At 58.1% G+C, this 17,722-nt stretch overlaps 2 protein-coding genes across 18 annotated transcripts in view; both read left to right on the forward strand.

Annotated features, from left to right (window-relative positions):
- The window catches only part of ANK1 (ankyrin 1), a 622,216-nt gene that overhangs the window by 205,996 nt on the left and 398,498 nt on the right, over positions 1-17,722 (forward strand). For 16 of the 17 annotated variants that reach the window (XM_070598770.1, XM_070598775.1, XM_070598772.1 and 13 more), the window contains one exon: positions 368-1,378. The exons of the other annotated variant lie outside the window; for it this stretch is intronic. In XM_070598770.1, the coding sequence (XP_070454871.1) occupies positions 368-394 (27 nt within the window). In that variant the 3' untranslated portion in view covers positions 395-1,378. Of the gene's footprint in view, positions 1-367; positions 1,379-17,722 lie in introns of those variants that run through there. 17 annotated transcript variants of the gene reach the window in all.
- Positions 5,292-9,007, forward strand: NKX6-3 (NK6 homeobox 3). The gene is made up of 3 exons (XM_070598286.1): positions 5,292-5,673; positions 7,471-7,640; positions 8,723-9,007. The coding sequence occupies exons 1-3, from the start codon at positions 5,292-5,294 to the stop codon at positions 8,954-8,956; spliced, it is 786 nt and encodes a 261-aa protein (XP_070454387.1). The 3' UTR covers positions 8,957-9,007.

Here is a 17,722-nt window from a genome sequence, read left to right on the forward strand (position 1 = left end):
GATCTCTCATGGGGATTTCTCCCTAAGACAATCATAGGCCTGGGGGCCTCTGCTCCTCTCCGAGGTGAAGAGCACCCACCCTGGAGGGTTTTCAGGAAGCTCGTCCACCCAACAGGGAACTAGTGTGGCCTGGGCAGATGCCGCTCGAGGCAGCCTCGGAGCGGGGAGCTGGGGGAGGGTGGCTGGGGTTCCGGGAAGCACAGGGCTCCAAGCTCAAGCGCCTCTCAGCTCCGCACCTTGCTTGGGGAGGCTGCTCTTTCTGAAGCAGACCCTGCTGGGCAGCAGCACAAAACTCCGCATTTGGGGTTTTTGCTGGAAGTTGCACCTTTAATTTCTAAGTAACTCCTTCTCTCTTTGTGTCCCTCAGGATCACACCTCGACACCCAACCCTTGAACTCCACCCGCTCTGCCATGCACACAGGAGAGCTGGACCGAGGGCTACAGAAGCGGCACACACGCTCCTCTAGAAACGCATGGTCTCTGTAAGGGACTTCCTTTAGTCTCCTATTCGCATGAACTCAGACTGACTGTAGACGCATGACCTGCAGTCCTCAATCCTGCCTCTAGCGACAACGGACCTCTGTCGGGAAACAGGACAAAAGCAGCAAGAAGCAGGGAGAGAGAGAGGCATGGAGAGCAAGCTCAAGGCAGTGAACAAGGGCTCTTTGGTGGCTGGGGAGGATATATTTTTTTAAATCGTTTTAATTTTGACTTGTTACAGGGTACTTTTTTTCAATCTCATCTGTGAGAAATCCATGTGGGCTTCCTGGAAAGAAAAAAAAGTGAAAACTAGGCACGAAATCAGTTCAGCACCTTAATGCCATGTCCTCATCTGCCCACCTCCCCATCCTCACACACCTCCATTCCATTGCGACAGTCCCTCCCTTCCGCAGGGGACCGCTCCTCCCACAAGCGCTACGTGACATTCAGGACACACACAGGCACCTCTCCCCTCTTCTCAGTATACACACAGATTTTACTGTGATGTCCGAAGCTGTATAGACTCTCCTGTGGATAAACTGGAATTTTTTTATGTTGTCTCTCTCTCTCTCTGCCAGTTTCAGTATTAATCATCTTCCAATGGAAAATCATTAGCTTTAGAGTGCATCGGGGTTCCTTGTGTTAGGGACTTGAGAATCTGAGGCGAGGACCCCCAGGCTTAGCTGTAGGGCTCAAGGGGAGCCAGTGCCCCATCTGAAAGGGTCTTCTCTCTCAGTTGGGGGAGGGCCGGTGGCTGTCCCAGGATTGCACCAGCATGTTCAGTAGAGAAGAGATTTTCTATATCTTCAAGCACTTATATCATAGTCTGTGTTCAAAGTGTAAACTGTACAGTAATCAGCCTTGTGTATATGAAAACAATAAATACTATGCAAACCAATAGAAGCACTTTAGCGGTATGTACAAGCACTAGTAGCTCAGCTCCTGAGGGCTTCTCCAGGCTGCGCGAGAAGGCGCTTCAGCCTGTCTTTCAGTGAGAGAGCAAGGAAGGGAGTAGGGCTAGTGAAGGTATCTGCTGGTTCTTGGAAGTCAGCCACCACCCTCCAGGCCTCCCAGAGCGAACTTGGTGCTCTAAGTCCAGGCAGCCCGCAGGGTGGGGGCCTAGGCTGGACAGCCTCGGTGCCCCTATTCTGACCAAGCCCCCTGCCCCACTTGGAGAGGCGGGCACGGGGCCCACTGCTGACCACATGCTGGGGGAGAAGAGCTGGAGGAGGAGAGAGCAGCTGACCACCAGGAGGCCCCAGCCAGGAAGGAGACAGTCCTGGGCCAGGCTCCAGGCAGGGCAGGAAGGACACAGACAGCTGGCTATTCCTCGCCTTGGTGCCATCAGGGAAGAGCCTTAAAGTTCCAGTAGAGCCTCCGGCCCGGGGAGGCCCGAATCAGCACAATCCGCCCGGCCCGGGCGCCCTCTGGGGCCAGGACAGAGACTGGCAGGCTCTTCTCGCTCCCAGAGCCACTGTTCCCGGGGTCCAGTCACCTTCCTCCCTGCCCTCTTCAGAGGGTCCTCAGAACACAGTCACACTTCGGAGTAGCACAGAAGCCCCCCTCACGTCAGCCCCCTGGCCCTGGGCCTGTCACCAGCGCACAGGCCCCAGGAGCAGCCAGCCGGGCGCAGCCCTCCCCGCCGGCCGGCCTTCGGGAAGCTCCGGGCGGTGTCGCTTTTGCTTGCAGAGGTGCGGGCAGGGGAGCGGGAGTCCCGCGCCGAGCCTTCTGGAAGCCCAAGGGCCGGGTTGGAGGAAGCGCAGCCCGGGCACAGGAGCGCGGTGCCCCCGGAGGTGGGAGCAGCGGCCGGCCCGTCCGACGGCTCCGGCCACAGCCCAGGAACACGGGCCGGGCTCGCCCGCGCCTCGGTCCTGCCTGCCCGCCCCGCCGCCCCGCCGCCCCCTTTAGCACCGCGCTCCGTGTGGCATGGCTGCTTGCCCGGCGGGCCGGCCGCGGCGCATGGCTGCGCTCCAGCTGCTGTAGGAGCCGTTAGTACCGGAGGAGCCGGGGTCTCCACACGATGCCTAGAGAATGCTGCGGTCTGCACATTAGACGCTTTTTAGAGGTTTTGGAATTACCTTGATTTTTTTAATTGTTATGAAAATGAATCTTTTCTTGAGTCTCTCCCACATGCTCTGTTCTGGGAAGAGAACCCCCCCCCCCCACTCTGATGTATAGACCATCCTCCCTACACCAGCTGAACAAATGTCGAAATTAATAAAGAAATTGACTCATGGCACACGGCTCCGTCGCTCCTTCCTGGCTCGTCCCTGGGGAGTTTGAGTGAAGCCTGGGTTGAGGCCTGAAGGAGTCTGAGGGTGAGGGGTCAGTAAGGGGGTGGCTGGCCCGCACCCCAGAGAGGTGCCCACCTCCTGGAAACCTGGACAGCCCACTCTGGGAGAAGCCCCTCCACCCCGGGGATGGAAGAGCAGATTCCGTCCCACCTAAGGACTCTCAGGAGATGGGGGCCAGTCCAAGGTGGGTGGAGGGGGCACCACAAGCCACCAGGTCCATGGCTGAGCCCACCGCTGGTGTACACTTCTGCTCCCTGCCAAGGCCTCTGGCCTCCGCACGCGATGCCATTTAAAGTTCAAGAACTTGGGGGAATTCACCCTGTTCCTAACTAGCTCCTAACACTTCATGCAGGCTGGTCACCAGGCTGGCCTGGTTCCTCATCTGTCAAATGACGGAATGGAGTAAGCAATTGATAAAGTCTCTTCAGTTTGTCATGCTGGGGTTCCCAAGCACAATGCCTTTGTCAAGCTGGGCATTAAATGAGTCCAATCATTGCTGCAGCCTTTCTTCCCCGTAAGTTCCCATCCCTAGGGGGTGACCAAGTCACAGGGTCCTGGGAGCACTCCCAGCCCTCACTCGGAATCTGAAGCCTCTCTCAGCATCAGCCACCCAGGCGCAGGGCCAGCCCCAGCTCTGCAGCTGCATCTCCCAGACGGGCGCAAAGCACAGGTTCAGAACCACACTTGCGGGGTGGCGTTGGGCCCCACCCTGGGAATCGGAATTAAGTTTCCCATATGCCTGTGACAGGCGGCGTGGTAGTGCCACCGCCTCAGACGGATAAGAATGTCTTTTTCTTGTTTTTAATCCAAGTTCTAGAAAAACAATCTCCACGGCCTTTGTGAGGTCTTTCTTGCTTTAACCTACATCATTTATGCTACAGAGAGCATGGCTCAGAGAGACCAACTCCACCATAAACAGACAGCAGCCACGAGGGGAACTGGGCTCCGTGTGAGAGGGGAGCCCTCCTTGAGGCCTGGGCCCTCAGCCTCCCCCTGGAAACCAAGGAGAAGGCTAGCCAAGGGTACCTCTTGTCTCCCACCTGCCAAAGCCTGACCACGAGGTGGTGGAGAGCCAAGGAGCCCACAGCCTGGTCAGGAAAGGCCTTGGGGCTGCCGGGCAGAGGACGGACAGCAGTCCATCTGTCTGGCAGTCACTATTTTTCCCGTCATTTTGCATGTTCAGACCAGTGGCATGCTGGTTTCCACTTAAAAAAACAAAAACTGCAAGAAAGAATGCTGCCCCAGACAGAATAACCCGTTATTTACCATGTTTTTCCTGCTGGTAAAATGGGAGATAGCCCCCAGCAGAGCCGGTCTGTTGTAGAAAGTCCTTAGAAAGGAAAGGCATATGGGTGCTCTGTGATTCAATCTAGTCCCATCCATCCAATATTTACTGAGCGCCAACCAAGTGCCCAGCACAGGGACCCACCGCTGAATCAACAGCGTCTCAGCCATCAGAGATTTCGAGCCCAGTGCCAAGCCAGAGAGAACACGGTAATTGCTCCAGCAGAGACACAAATGATCCCTCAGAGCAGGAGGGAGGCAGGACAGAGGGATCAGGCAGAGCACACACCCAGCCTCCCAGAGCTGCCGCACTCCCACCCCTGCCCAATCCACCTGCCAGGCTCCCACCCCAGGCTCCCAGGCACAGGGATGTGCATCCTCCCCTCAAAGCCCAGCCTCGCCACTTACCTGCCCCAGCATGGAGAGGCAAGGGAAGCATCCGTGCAGACTGCACAGTCCCCCAGAGGCTTAGGCATCTGCCCAGAAGGGCGCCCAAGCACCCTAGGACAGCAACCCTGAGCCTGGCCTCTTCACCCTCAGAGGAGCAGCTTCAGGAACTGCGGCTTCCAGCTGCCTCAGGAGCCTCCAGGGGCCCCCAGGTACCCATCTTTTCCTAGATGCTGGACCTGGGGGAGCAGCAGCATTCCCCCTTTGAGAATGAACAGAGCTTCCAGAGCTCGCTCGCTCTCTCTCTCATGCGTAAACACACACACGCACACACACACCCCCTGGCTGATTTCACAGTCAATCTTTCAAAGTGCAATTTGTCTAGGAGAAGCCAATGTGCGGCCCGTGTGGATTTCGACCAATGGCGACGTGGCTCTCACAGCTCAGCCAGTCTCAGGTCTGTATTCTAATGGGCCATATCTTTATCAGGGAAATGTTGCTTCTCTGAACTTCAAACTTCTCATGGAGGGTCCCAGACTCAGAGGCAGAGGAGGGGTCTGAGTTGAGGCGTGGGGAGCCGCCTTCCCCAGGCCAGGCAGGCAGAGAAGGAAGGGGCGCTGGTGAGGTCTCTCACTGCCTGGAGCACCTGACTTCCTAGCAGCTGACGTGGGTGCTGGCCCTGGGCTAGGGCTGGGCTGGACGCCTTAGGTGGGAGGGCAGTCCTGGGCTCAGGGCCGCTTTTAACCCTCCGAACCTGCCATGGGATTCTGGGCCAGAGCGTGGGGTCTCGGGCTGTAGGGGTCTGCCTGTGGGCTTCCTGCCTCCCCTCACCTGGTCCTGGGGATCATGGAGTCCAACCTCCAGGGGACGTTTCTGCTGAACAACACGCCACTGGCTCAGTTCTCGGAGATGAAGGCGCCTGTGTGCCAGTACTCCATGCAGAACTCCTTCTACAAGCTCAGCTCTCCGGGGCTGGGCCCCCAGCTGGCTGCCGGGACCCCACACGGGATCACAGACATCCTGAGCAGGCCTGTGGCCACACCGAACAGCAGCCTTCTCTCCAGCTACCCCCATGTGGCCGGCTTTGGTGGACTCGGCTCCCAGGGCGTCTACTATGGCCCCCAGGTGGGGAATTTCTCCAAGGCTGGGAGCGAGTACCCGCCCCGGACCCGGAACTGCTGGGCGGACTCGGGCCAGGACTGGCGCAGCGGGCGGCAGTGCAGCCACAGTGAGTACAGGGCCGACTTCACCCTGCCCAGCACTGCCCGGATCGGATCAGGGAGGAGGCACGGGAAGGGAGCACTCACAGGGCAGTCACACCTGCCACCCACCTCTCCTCAGGTGCCATCAGACGGCCCAGCTCAGACACCCTGGGCCATCTCTCAGCTAGTGCAGGACTGAATTCTCCCCAGCCTCGTTTCTACCCTGGCTTTGCCTGGACAGGCGTCTTGACCCCTACCTCCTCCCCTTATCAGCCACCACCTCAGTTGCCCTCCTAGGGAACCTGGGAGTCTCCAGGTCTGGGGAAGACCCCTAGCCCCCACCCACAGTACGGCAGCTCACCTTACTTCTCCCACCCAGTGCCCATGTCACAACTTCTTCATCCAAAGCAAGCAACTGCTGTCCCCTAAGAGATGTTGCCACCACATCACCTTCCCTGAGAGCCCACGAATGCCCTGGCACCATTCAGGTACACAGAATGCCCCCTGACCCCATTGCAGTCCCCCCTGCCATCAAGGGGGCCCATTTCCCATTCTCCTCCTCAGAGTTTATGTCAACAGTAGGAGTGACAACTGCCCAGTCTCCAGGAGCAGTGCTGAGCCAGGTCGGACTTGGCCCTAGCTGGGGGGCTCTCCTCACCCCACCCATCCCCAAACTTGTTTTCAGACAACTGGTCCAGGGTCCCCATGATGCCAGTCAACAACTTGAGGAGGTGGCAGGACATGCACAGGCAGGTGAGGCTTGCCTGGGAGGCAGGGAGAGTGACAGTGGCTGCAGGAGCCATCAGTGTGCCACAGAGGCCCTCGGATCTCGGGGGCAAAGCAGCGGAGGGGGCCTCCACTGCTGTCTGACCTCAGGGCTCCCCCACTGCAGGGGGGGCTTGGGGCCAGCCAAGGACACCCTGAAGCACACTGACCCCCATCCACTGCACTGCTCCGGCCGGCCACACTGCCTGAAAGCCTGCCCTCTCCACCTGAACACGGCGAGCTCCAGGAGGTGAAGACCTCAGCTCTTGGAACCCAGTTTACTACCTGGTTTTGGGGGTGCTTTAAGCCTCCAGCTGTCTCTCTCTCTCACCTCTATCTTCCCCCCAGCCCACACACCCTCTCACACCCTGACGCTTCGACCCCCAGTGCACATACACACACAGGAAAATATCTCAGAAAATCAGTGGCTGAATTGACACAAAGGGAGAGAGGACTGAAGGGGAGGGACCAGGCTGCCCTGGCCAGCAGGGGTTGGGGGCTGGGCCTCTGTGGCCAGACTCTCCAGCATGTTGAAGCCCCATGACTCCCAGGCCTGGTGACAGGAGAGAGCAGTAACTTGGGGCTAAAGGCTCTGGTTTTCCGGGAGAATCTGGAAAATGGGATCCTAAGAGCAAGGAAGTAGGCAGGGGTGGAATTCCCGGGCCCCTGGCCCCGACTGTTGGTGGAAGGGGTCTAATCCGGTTTTTGGTGTCCCTGAGGAGACTCCCATCAGCCCCTTGGGGGAAGGCAGCATCACTGAGGCTTGAGAACATTACAGAGCAGCAGGAGCCCAGGGTGGGGTCCCTCTGCCCCCGCACAGCTATAACCTGGGGCAGGTAGGTGCTCCCTCGAGGGTGCCACCCGCCCTCCCCCCTGAGACATGGCAGCGGTGGCAGTCGCTATTATCAGAATGTCAGAAGTGCTGCTCAGGCGGCAGGTGGCACGACGGCCCCTTGTCCTCGGCGGCTTCTCCGTAGGAGGGAGCTGCCCTGCGGGAGAGGCAGGCAGGGCTGGCAGCCCGCCCATCCCGTTAACGCACACTTCCTTCCTCCCGCCAGCTCCGGACCCCCTGAGCGACAGCATCCACAAGAAAAAGCACACCCGGCCCACCTTCACGGGCCACCAGATCTTCGCCCTGGAGAAGACCTTTGAGCAGACCAAGTACTTGGCTGGCCCGGAGAGGGCGCGGCTGGCATACTCGCTGGGCATGACCGAGTCGCAGGTCAAGGTGAGTCTGTGTGGGAGCCGGGGTGTGCCTGGCAGGGAGCCGCCTGCCGGGACCGGAGGCCGCCGCGTGGCACAGAGGCAGCCTCGGCGCCGGCCCCGCCGCGCTCGCTCGCGCTGGGAGGCCAGCCTGGTGCTCGGCACGGCCTGCCGCCACCCCGAGCGCCGGGGACCACTGCCGTGAGCCAAAGCTGGCTGTCCGCTCCGAGCCGCGTCCCGAGGGCTTCCGAGCAGCAGCTCGAGGGGGCTCGGTACCATCCACAGACGGCGGTCTTTCCCTCTCCCCTCCTCCGCACCGCCTCGGCCAGAAATTTCCGGAGCTGATGGGAGCCGGGGCCAGATTAGACGTGGACCCATGCGTGTCCCTCAGCCAGCCAAGCGAGCTGGCCCGGTTTACCAACCCCAGAAGGAAGACCAGCCTTCCCCACCCACGCCCACCTGCGAGGCGGGAGGCCGCGCGCCGACGCCGGGCCGGGGGAGGAGCGGGGGGCGCTCGCTCTCGGGCTGCGGCCGCGGCCCCGGCGGCGTCGGTGCGGATCTCTCCCCAGGGGCCCGGGCCCAGCCGCCGGCCTCGCAGCCTCCCCGAGCCCGACGCTGCCTCAGCGGCGAGCGGGCCGCCGGGTCTCGGAGGAGGGCGCCGCGCGGCCTGTCCCCTGCGGGCTCGTCGGCGTCTCGAGCGGGAGCACAGCGCGCTCGTGTAATTAGGGGGGTTACTCATGAACCTCGGCAAGGGTCTGCGGAGCCACACGGCGACTCGAGCACCTACGGCCACGCCCGGACTAAGCGCCCCCGCCCCGGGGCCCCTCGAGCCTGTTCCGCCGAGCGCCCGACGGCGGAGGAGAAGGAAGAGTCGCCACACGGAGGCTCACAGCTGCGCCCAAGGGCTGCTGCGCTCACCACGTGTATTTTTATTTTATTGCCCCCTCAAAAAGAGGAATGTGAATATGACAGCCGACTCTATTATTGAGCCATTTACTTTACTCCACCTAAGGACTGCGTGGACTTGCCACCGAGGGGAGTCACCTCCCAGAAAGGGGCCCTGCGTGTGCTGTGAGTGTATGACCCTCAGCGTCCTTCTCATCCCAGGTGTGGTTCCAGAACCGAAGGACCAAGTGGCGGAAGAAGAGCGCCCTGGAGCCCTCGTCCTCCACGCCTCGGGCCGCGGGCGGCGCGGGCGGGGACCGCGTGGCCTCGGAGAACGAGGACGACGAGTACAACAAGCCGCTGGACCCCGACTCGGACGACGAGAAGATTCGCCTGCTGCTCCGCAAGCACCGCGCCGCCTTCTCAGTGCTCAGCCTGGGCGCACACGGCGTCTGACACGGCCCGCCCCCGACGGGCCCCGGCCCGGCCCCGCCCCGCCCCGCCCCGCCCCCGACCAGCCCCGATAGGCCCGGCCACCCCCCCCCCCCCCCCGACAGGCCCCGCCCCGCCCCCGACCGGCCCCGCCCCCCCCGCCCCCGACCGGCCCCGCCCCACCCCCGCCCCCCGACCAGCCCCGATAGGCCCGGCCCCGCCCTGCCCCCGACAGGCCCAGCCCCCGCCCGTCAGCCGCAAGTCAGCCAGGCCCTAGCTGCAGCCCGCGCCCCTTCCCCACACTGCTAGGGTGACAGGGGGCAGAGCGCTAACATAGGGTGCTGTGGAGCTGGAGGAAGAGAAGGAGGGAGGAGGGAGGGGGAGGGGGAGAAGAAGGAGAAGGAGGTGGCGGAGGCGGTAGGGGAAGATGCTGAGGGAGGAGGCAGCAAAGAGACGTGCAAACGTCCTGAGACCTGGCACCCTCTCTGCCATCGCGCACCTCTGCGGGCCCAGGCCTTGCCTTGCCAACTGTGCAGATTCAGAGGTGCACAGGGAGATGAAAATGACCAGGCTCTGCAGCCAGGAAACTGACCGTGGGGTCCCAGACGTGTCCCTGTGAGCCAGCTGTGGGGGCTTTCCCCAGGGAGGCAGTTGACCAGGGCAAGGGTCTCCCTTCTGCTCTAGGAGTTGGACATGAGGATACTGGGCCCAGGTCGGCTACGGGCTGACTGCGGAAGAAAAGTTGGCATGTCCAGGTACCCTCCTCAGACTTTGAGGAGCCAGATTCAAATACATAACCCAGGCTGGAGGAAATCCAGGAGGGAAAGTGGTTCCTAGCGAAGAAGAAACACCTAAAGTCAAGGATCATGCCCTTGGAGGGAGAAATCCTCCTGGCCTCCTTTCTCCACTTTGCCCTCAGGAGGTATCCCCCTCACCCCCCACAGGAAGAGATAAGCAGCCCCTACTGGCTGGGAAAGAGGGTCATAGGAGAGGCAGAGAAAAGATGAGGGAATCCTAGCGGCCGATGCTGCCCTCCGAGAGAGCTGCTCACCTGGGCTTGCCTTGGTGCTGATGCAAGGGCAGGACCACCTGGAGAGAGGGGAGGGATGGAGGGCTGGAAGGGACCTCAGAAACCCCTACTTCTCCAACTGGGGTACCCACGAAGGAAGGGAGAGGCCCCTGCAGGGAGGGGCTGCACGAAGGGCTTGTGTGGAACCCCCAGCCCTTGCTTTCCTTGGACTGCCCTGTGGCTGGCGCTGGAGCTGTGCTACGGAGGGCTCTACGAGCAGGTGGGAGGGGCTGGGAGAGGCGGGTGGGGGCTGGCCAGAGGAATGCAGCCCAAAAGGGACCCCGCATTTGCCCATCTCCACTGGCTTTTAAGAAATAAAAGTCCCAGAAACCTCCCCATAGCTCATGTGCTTCTGTGAAACTGGCTGTGGAGTCCTGGACGTGCCAGCTGTGAGGGGCCCTCTTGGAGGGCAGGAATCTCTGCTCCCAGCAGGGAATCAGTGCTCTGGGCCTTGGGAAACCTCGTCTGACACTGATCAATTTGATGTCTGGCCTTGGGAGGGGGGGGGTGGGGGTTGGTGGGGGGGCGGGGGGGTGTGCCAGGCACTGTCCTAGGTGCTGAGAAAGCCGGGAAGGGTTTAACGGGATCCGTGGCCTCCAGGAACTCATGGCCTAGTGGGGGAATGATCTGTTTGGGGAACCGGGTCCCATAAGGAGGAAAAGATACTGGGGAGAGAACAGGAGCTCTACCGTGCAGCGAGCACCTTCTCAGTTCTCCTTCTGGAAGGCCTGGGTGATCTCACCTGACCCCACAGGAAACCAGGAGGTAGGTGTTGTGCTCATTGCGTGGAGGAGAAAGCTGAGGCTCAGAAAGTACCTACACCAAGTCGTGGGAGTGGGACAAGGCATCCCGAGACAAGACATTCCAACGCTGTCACATTTACCTGCCTGGACACAAGGGGCAGGAAGCCTCTTCCGTAAAAGGAGAGGCAGAATGAGAGAGCAGGCCCCATCCTGCTGTAACGATCTGTGCGAACCCCAGCAAACCTGAGTAGTGTGGGCAGCCTGCGCCCTGTGCTGTCCCACCAAGCCCTCCAGCTCGCCCCTCGGGCCCCAGGGCTGGAGAGTCTGCCAGTGGAGTCATCCTGTGGTGGGAATGATGGCGGGAGGAAGACCCTCTCAGACACTGAGGCACCAGCCTTTCATAATAACCCCAACGGACACAGAGGGTGGGATGATGTGACAAGAAAATGCAGAACGCCTCAGTCCCCAGTGGTGTCCACTCTTGGTCTCTCTCCACGTAAAGGGGGAAGGAAATAAGACGGCAGCTTCCAAGAATCAAGCACCATCTCTGTCTGCTCCTGGCCGCAAGCCACACTGAGGAGCACTCCACTGACACAGGTGTCCTGAGCTGGGCCCTGCGGCCGTGCAGCAGCAGGAGGACAGCAGCCTGGGAGGACCCAAGGACTCACTCCGCACAGCCACAAAGACCAGCCCCCGTGGGCTCTGGGAGCCAGGGGTGCACGGTATTCCTGAGCACTTTGAGGAGGTCCTGGGGCCTGCAGTCCAGAGGGGGGCCGCTGATGTCATTCGGCCATGAGGTCATAGAGCAGGTATGGAGGAAGAAGCCAGTGACAATGCAATTGTGTTCGTGTGCTTTCTTTGTATAATGGCTATAATTCTTGCATCTGCTTCAAGTTGTTTTGGGTCAGTATTAAATCAAGCCTGGGGAAGGTTTTTCCCCAGGACACATTTGCTGAGCTAGACAAAAGCTCCTCCAGTCTCAGAATTCTGGGACACTTGCCACGGGAACCTCTGGCTAAAAGATGCCACCCTTGCCAGCCATCCTGCCTTACTCCTGCTCCCGGATGCCGTCTGAGCACGTGTACCACGCAAGCGAGAGGCTCCTTCTCCGATTTCACTCATTATCTTCCTTTGGCCTGGTCAAGAGACTAGAGCTGGAGTTTGAAGGAGGAGAAGAGCCGAAGGCGAGCAGCCCAGATTCTTGAGGGAAATTTGGAATAAGTCTTGCCCTCTACAAATGTGCACATTTGTGTGCATGCATTGCATGTGTGTGCATGTGCACGTGTGTGTGTGTTGCTGGGGGGGAGCATGGGCTCTCACTTCTTAAATGAAATTCATAAATTTCATAAATCTCTTCATTGTGATTTCATAAAGAAATCATAAGCCATAGACTGCCCCCCCCCCAAGGACTTCTTGTATATGCTGAATTAAGCAAAAAAAACAAAACATTTTGGAAATTCATGCTTCTTGTAACTCCTTTCCTACATCACAAACTTTTCAAGGATGAGACAAGGAGAAAGAAATTAAGTCCTGTTCTCTTGACAGCCATAGGGTCCTGCTATGCCACGTGGCCCAGCCGGCTCCAACAGGCAGGCACAGACTCTGCCTCATGCTGGGGCCTCACTTCTGCGGCTTCTGATGTTAGAGGGATGGCGGACGTGGCCCCAGCAGGGCAAGGGTGGCAGTGTCTTACCAGGTTCAGAATGGCCATATCCTGATTGTGACAATCAAAGAGGAGTTGGGGTACTGAAATCCCACTTCTGGCAACCCCTCCTCATACTTGGGCCACCCCTAGGGTTTGAGCCTGCTAACCTGAGTCTCCCTGCAGCCTGGCGGAGGGGCGTGCGTCCAGTTAGAGCCTGGCTCTGCCACTCTCTGTGTTCTCGGGCGAGCTATTTAAACTCTGAACGTCAGTTTACTCATCTGGAAGACAGGAGTAATTGTGCACACCTCGCAGGGGCTCTGTAAGAGAGACCTAATGCATGTGCCTGTGTGTGCAGACACCACAGTGTCTGCTAGATATTCTTGGCTTGGGAGGCCGACAGTCCTGAGTGTGAACCCCACTCCACCAACTAGTAGCTGGGTCACTGTGACCAAGCTGGGTCGTTGTGACCAACTTGAAATCCAGTGTCCGCACCTGTATAGCGCGGCTGATAACCAACTCTGCAAGGCTGAGGAGAAGATTAGATGAAGTCATGTACGACGTGTAGACCGGCGTGGGCACTCACACATTCGTGCCCACACTTTCTCCCCTGATCCTCCTCAAATTCACACCTCTGGGAAGCGGCAGGGCCGGCTCTCAGCCAGTCTGCTCCACGATGGGACAGGCAGTCCACAGTCACAGCTCCCTGCTACCTGGGAGGTTACGGAGGACTTGCCGAGGGACGAGACTAGTTTGCCTGCAGAACGCCGAGACTCTGGACTCCAGGTCAGGGCCAGACCAGACGCCAGGGCTGCACTGGGCTTGCAGCGGTGCTTCCTCGGGGGCAGAATGGTGCTTTCACGGACACTGTGGCTGGCCTTGAGGCAGGCCAGGCCGGGGCCAGGGCGTGGTCCCCACCACTTTCCCAGGACTTCCATGGACCCTGGCTCCACATGGGTACATCGCCTCCCTGGCCCCTGGAGGCATTTGGGTCTGTACGGCCTACTCTGAATCCCTGACACTCCAAGACATGGTCTGTGCACCAGCAGCAGCTGCCTCCCTTGGGAACTCGTCAGAATGCGGACTCTCAGGCCGCAGTGGAGACCTCCCGAATCAGGATCCACATTTTAACACATCCCGGCTGGTTCGTATGCACATTGCTGTGTGAGAAGATCGAGAGTGGGTCTGACTGTGTGAATGTGTGGATAACACCCCTCTTCTCAGAGCACAGAGCCTGGCCCAAAGTAGGTGCTCAGTAAAAAATTGTGAGATGGCTACAGAAGGGTGTAGGTAGATTCATAGCATTTGTGACCATGTGAAACAGTTGGAATCCGATTGTGAGCAAAATAAGAAAAAGCTGTGGGGACAAGAAAGTAGCTGCCACAGGGCGCACACATTGTCCTCCCAGGCAAGACTGGAGCCACCTCAGGCACAAGACGAGGCTCAGAGAGGCCCAGAGCCAAGACGCAGGGCGGCAACTGCCATCAGCTGCCAACAAAGGAGAATGAGGAATTTCAGAACAGCCCTCTGTGCGCATTTGGTGACAGGACTGAAAACCCAGCTCAGGTCAGAGGGCTTCGAGGACAGCACTGTGGTTCATGTACAGAACGATGTCCCAGAGCCTTCAGAAAGATTAAACTGGGTCCTTTGTCTTCTGCATAAGATGGCAGGAAGAGCATAATATTTTAGAATGATTTTTTTTTTTTTTTTGAGGAAGATTAGCCCTGAGCTAACATCTGCTGCAAATCCTCCTCTTTTTGCTGAGGAAGGCTGGCCCTGAGCTAACATCCGTGCCATCTTCCTCTACTTTATATGTGGGATGCCTGCCACAGCATGGCTTGCCAAACGGTGACATGTCTGCACCCGGGATCCAAACTGACAAACCCTGGGCCTCCAAAGCGGAACGTGCGAACTTAACTGCTGTGCCGCCGAGCTGGCCCTAGAAGGATTTTCATTGGGAAATTATTTTTCTTAGAACAATTCACTCCTTGATGATGCTCAGATAAACAACACGGTTCCAAATAAAAAATCTGCTGTGTTGATTGCTGGATCATGTCATTTCCACTGGCTTCAGAGGCTGGGTTGGGAGCTCACGGAGGGAGGTGACGCAAACCTGTGGTGAACGGGAGGCAGAGGTCCTGAGAACAAAGCTAAGGGGTTCCTTGTGTTCACCTTGTCCCCAGGGCCTGGAGTTCCAACAGGACCCACCTGGCACCAGGCCAGGACGCCGCAGAGGTGCTGGTTTGTTCCCTAGAAGGCAGGAGGTCCAGGCTGCAGGAAGACTCCAGCACCTTCTGAGAAAGTGGCTGCTTCTAAATGCTTTACTCACACCTGCTCCCTTGTCTTCCAACAGCTGTGTACTATCTAGCATCCCCATTTTCCCGATGAGGAAGCTGAGGCAGAGAAATGAACTGGTGCCCCCCAAGTCCATGGTGGTCAGTAGTGTGCACCTCTGATGCCCGTGCTCTGTCCTCGCACCACACTGCCGTGGCAATGACCACGTCCACCACCATTCCTGCTGCTACTGCCCGCTAACGCTTCTTAAACATTCACAGAGCCACGCACTGTTCTGGAGCTATATTTGTCTCATTTAATTTTCAAAAAACCCACGTGAAATAGGGTTTGCATCCCACATGCAAAATGGAGGAAGATGGGCATGGATGCTGGCTCAGGACCGATCTTCCTCAAAAAAAAAAAAAACTCAAGTGAAATAAACACTATTATTATTATTACACCCATTTTGTAGCCAAGGACACTGGAGCCCAGAGAAGTTAAATAACTTGTCCATCTTAACCCCATCACGCTGACTCTGGAGACCTTTTTCTTTTCTTCTTCTGTCCAAAGCCCCCCAGTACATAGTTGTATATTCTAGTTGTAGGTCCCTCTGGTTGTGCTGTGTGGGACACCGCCTCAGCACGGCCTGATGACCGGGGCCATGTCCACACCCAGGATCCGAATCGGTGAAACCCTGGGCAGCCAAAGCAGAGCGCGCGAACTTAACCACTCGGCCACGGGCCGGCCCCTGGAGCCCCCTCTCTTAACCGCCGTATAAGGGGAGAGAGAGAATGCCCATGTGAACTAAGTCTGGGCTTTGAACAGCTATAAAGAAAATTCCGATCACATATCTTATCAATTTAAATGCACGCAGCCGCCATCTGAGGTCTGCTTTTTGCCTGGCACTGTGCTCGTTGTTGGGAATACAGACGTGGGACCACCTCCCTTGCCTCCTGATGCTCAAAGTCTCGAAGGAGCCCGGCTGCCTAGAAAGGAAGGGATGCAGTGCCAGTGGTGCTCTAAGGAAGGTCTTCACAGGGCATGGCGGGGCCGCAGGAGGCAGAGGTTCAGACTGAGAGAGCGTTTAGTTAATGACAACGTGCACTAGCAAAAACGCACTTCGCGGGTGACCCCACCCCACCACATGTCACCAAAAGCATCACATCCTTCCACATGTAAGAAGGCGCTAGAACAGAGACAAGCTTCCTCAGTCAGAATCACTGTGTGTGCACCCGCTGAGACCCAGAATCCAGGGTGCGACTGGAAAGCATGGCCACATCCCCACTGAAACAGTAAGGCTGTGCTCCCCACAGCACCTCAACCACTTACTTCATTTGCTTCTCAGACAGATTGGCCATCAGGTTTTAGCCCCAACTGGGATAAGAGGAAACTGAGGCTTGGAGCACTGAAGAGACCTCCTTCTCTCCCAAGTCTAATTCCAGGGCGGTGTCTACTGCCCGTTGTGCAAAGATCTGAAAGCGCTTTGCCTTCAGGACACAGAAGACCAGATGGAGTCCTCTAGTCAATGAGCACACACGTTGTGGTGCACAATGACAGCAAAGAGCATTTTCCTGCGTGTGGTTTCTGCTTTATGGTTGACCGCCAGCGTCCCTGGATGGAGCAGCCACGGCACAGCCAGAGAAGGTATTCACTTAGGCAGTTTCCCAGGCTTGCCTGACGACAGACAGGGCTTGTCAGACACAGATTCCCAGGGCCCTTCTGGGACCTCCCCACTCAGTTGGGCGGGCTGCGGGCCTGGAATGCTCCCGGCTGACAAGTGCCCTGGGGCATGGTAATGGGCAGGTTTGACGAACAGTGATTGCAGAAGCCCAGCTGGATTTAAATCCACGTTTTGGCCCTCCCTGCCTGCTTTGGAGTTGTTCACGGATGACCTACGGTTCCGTAGCTTTCTCTCCTCTCCCAGTGACCAAGGGAAGGCTGCCGGCGGCGTGGAAGCAAAGCGGCAAAGGGTCTGGATCTTCTCTCCGATGACAGAGGAGAGAGGGCAGGACCCTGCAGGCCTCCTGCTGCCACGTGCACCAGCCCCTGGCGGTGACACTTATGGGAAGGTCTCATGTAATCAAACCTCCAAGGGCTCTTGGGAGAAACTCTGCACTAATGAATTTGCTAAACCACGTTGGTATGTTCTGGAAAAGAAGGCAGGGTTGGGCTTTCAGCTCTCATACTGCACTGGCTGGACCGTCACATGCCAAGGTGGAAACAGCTGGGGCAGAAGGGTCTGTGGCCAAGCTGCAGGTTAACTGTAAAGTACAGTGCATTGCTCAGTGAATGGCAGCTTCTACCCTGGGAGTAGTAAAAGGGCACAGTGCACGTCTGTGGTTTGGGCTTGCCTGGCCCTGATCCGTGCCTTCTTCTGGTGATGCCACCCTGACTTTCCTAGGTGCAAACAGCCCTTCTGCCATGCTGGATTGCCCTAGTGTGGGCTGACCCCACCCCCAGCTCGAGATGGGTCTAAGGCTCAGCTGCAGCCGGTACGCTAAGGACCCGGGTTGTTCTCTGGAGCAGCTCTCCTCTCTCTACCTGGGGCTCCATTTGGCTGTGGAGGCCGTCCCGCCCCTGTGAGGGGCAGCAGCCCAGGAAGGAAGCTCACCCGGAGCAGAGTGGGCCTGAGAGGCCCAGGGAGCGCAGGTTGAATGGGTAACACTGTTTCAGGCCTGAACTCAGCCAGGCCCCAGGTACCCGTAGCCTTTTCAGGAGGCAGTAACACCCTTTTGTCTTGAGTTTAGTTGAATTGGGTTTCTGTAATTTATAACACAAAGAACACTGAGAGTAAAAAAAAAATTTTTTAACCCTGTTGTTTACCTATAGGCTGGCCCTGCCAGGGAGCCTGCCACACCGGGACATAGGGACAAAGGGCAGCGGCTCAGGGTTAGAACTTGCCCATCTTCCTTCTCTGAGAGCTGAGTTCGACCCTCTCTGTCTTTACTCCCCAGCTGTCCTCTCAGCTCGGATGGCTAAGTTATAATGGACCAGCCTTAGCGACAGAAAGGGACTGATTCAACCATTCCTCCTGTCCCCGAAGTGTTTATTCTTTAGAGCCT

Source organism: Equus przewalskii, chromosome 28 (assembly GCF_037783145.1).
Source record: "Equus przewalskii isolate Varuska chromosome 28, EquPr2, whole genome shotgun sequence".
Classification (NCBI taxonomy): Eukaryota; Metazoa; Chordata; class Mammalia; order Perissodactyla; family Equidae; genus Equus; species Equus przewalskii.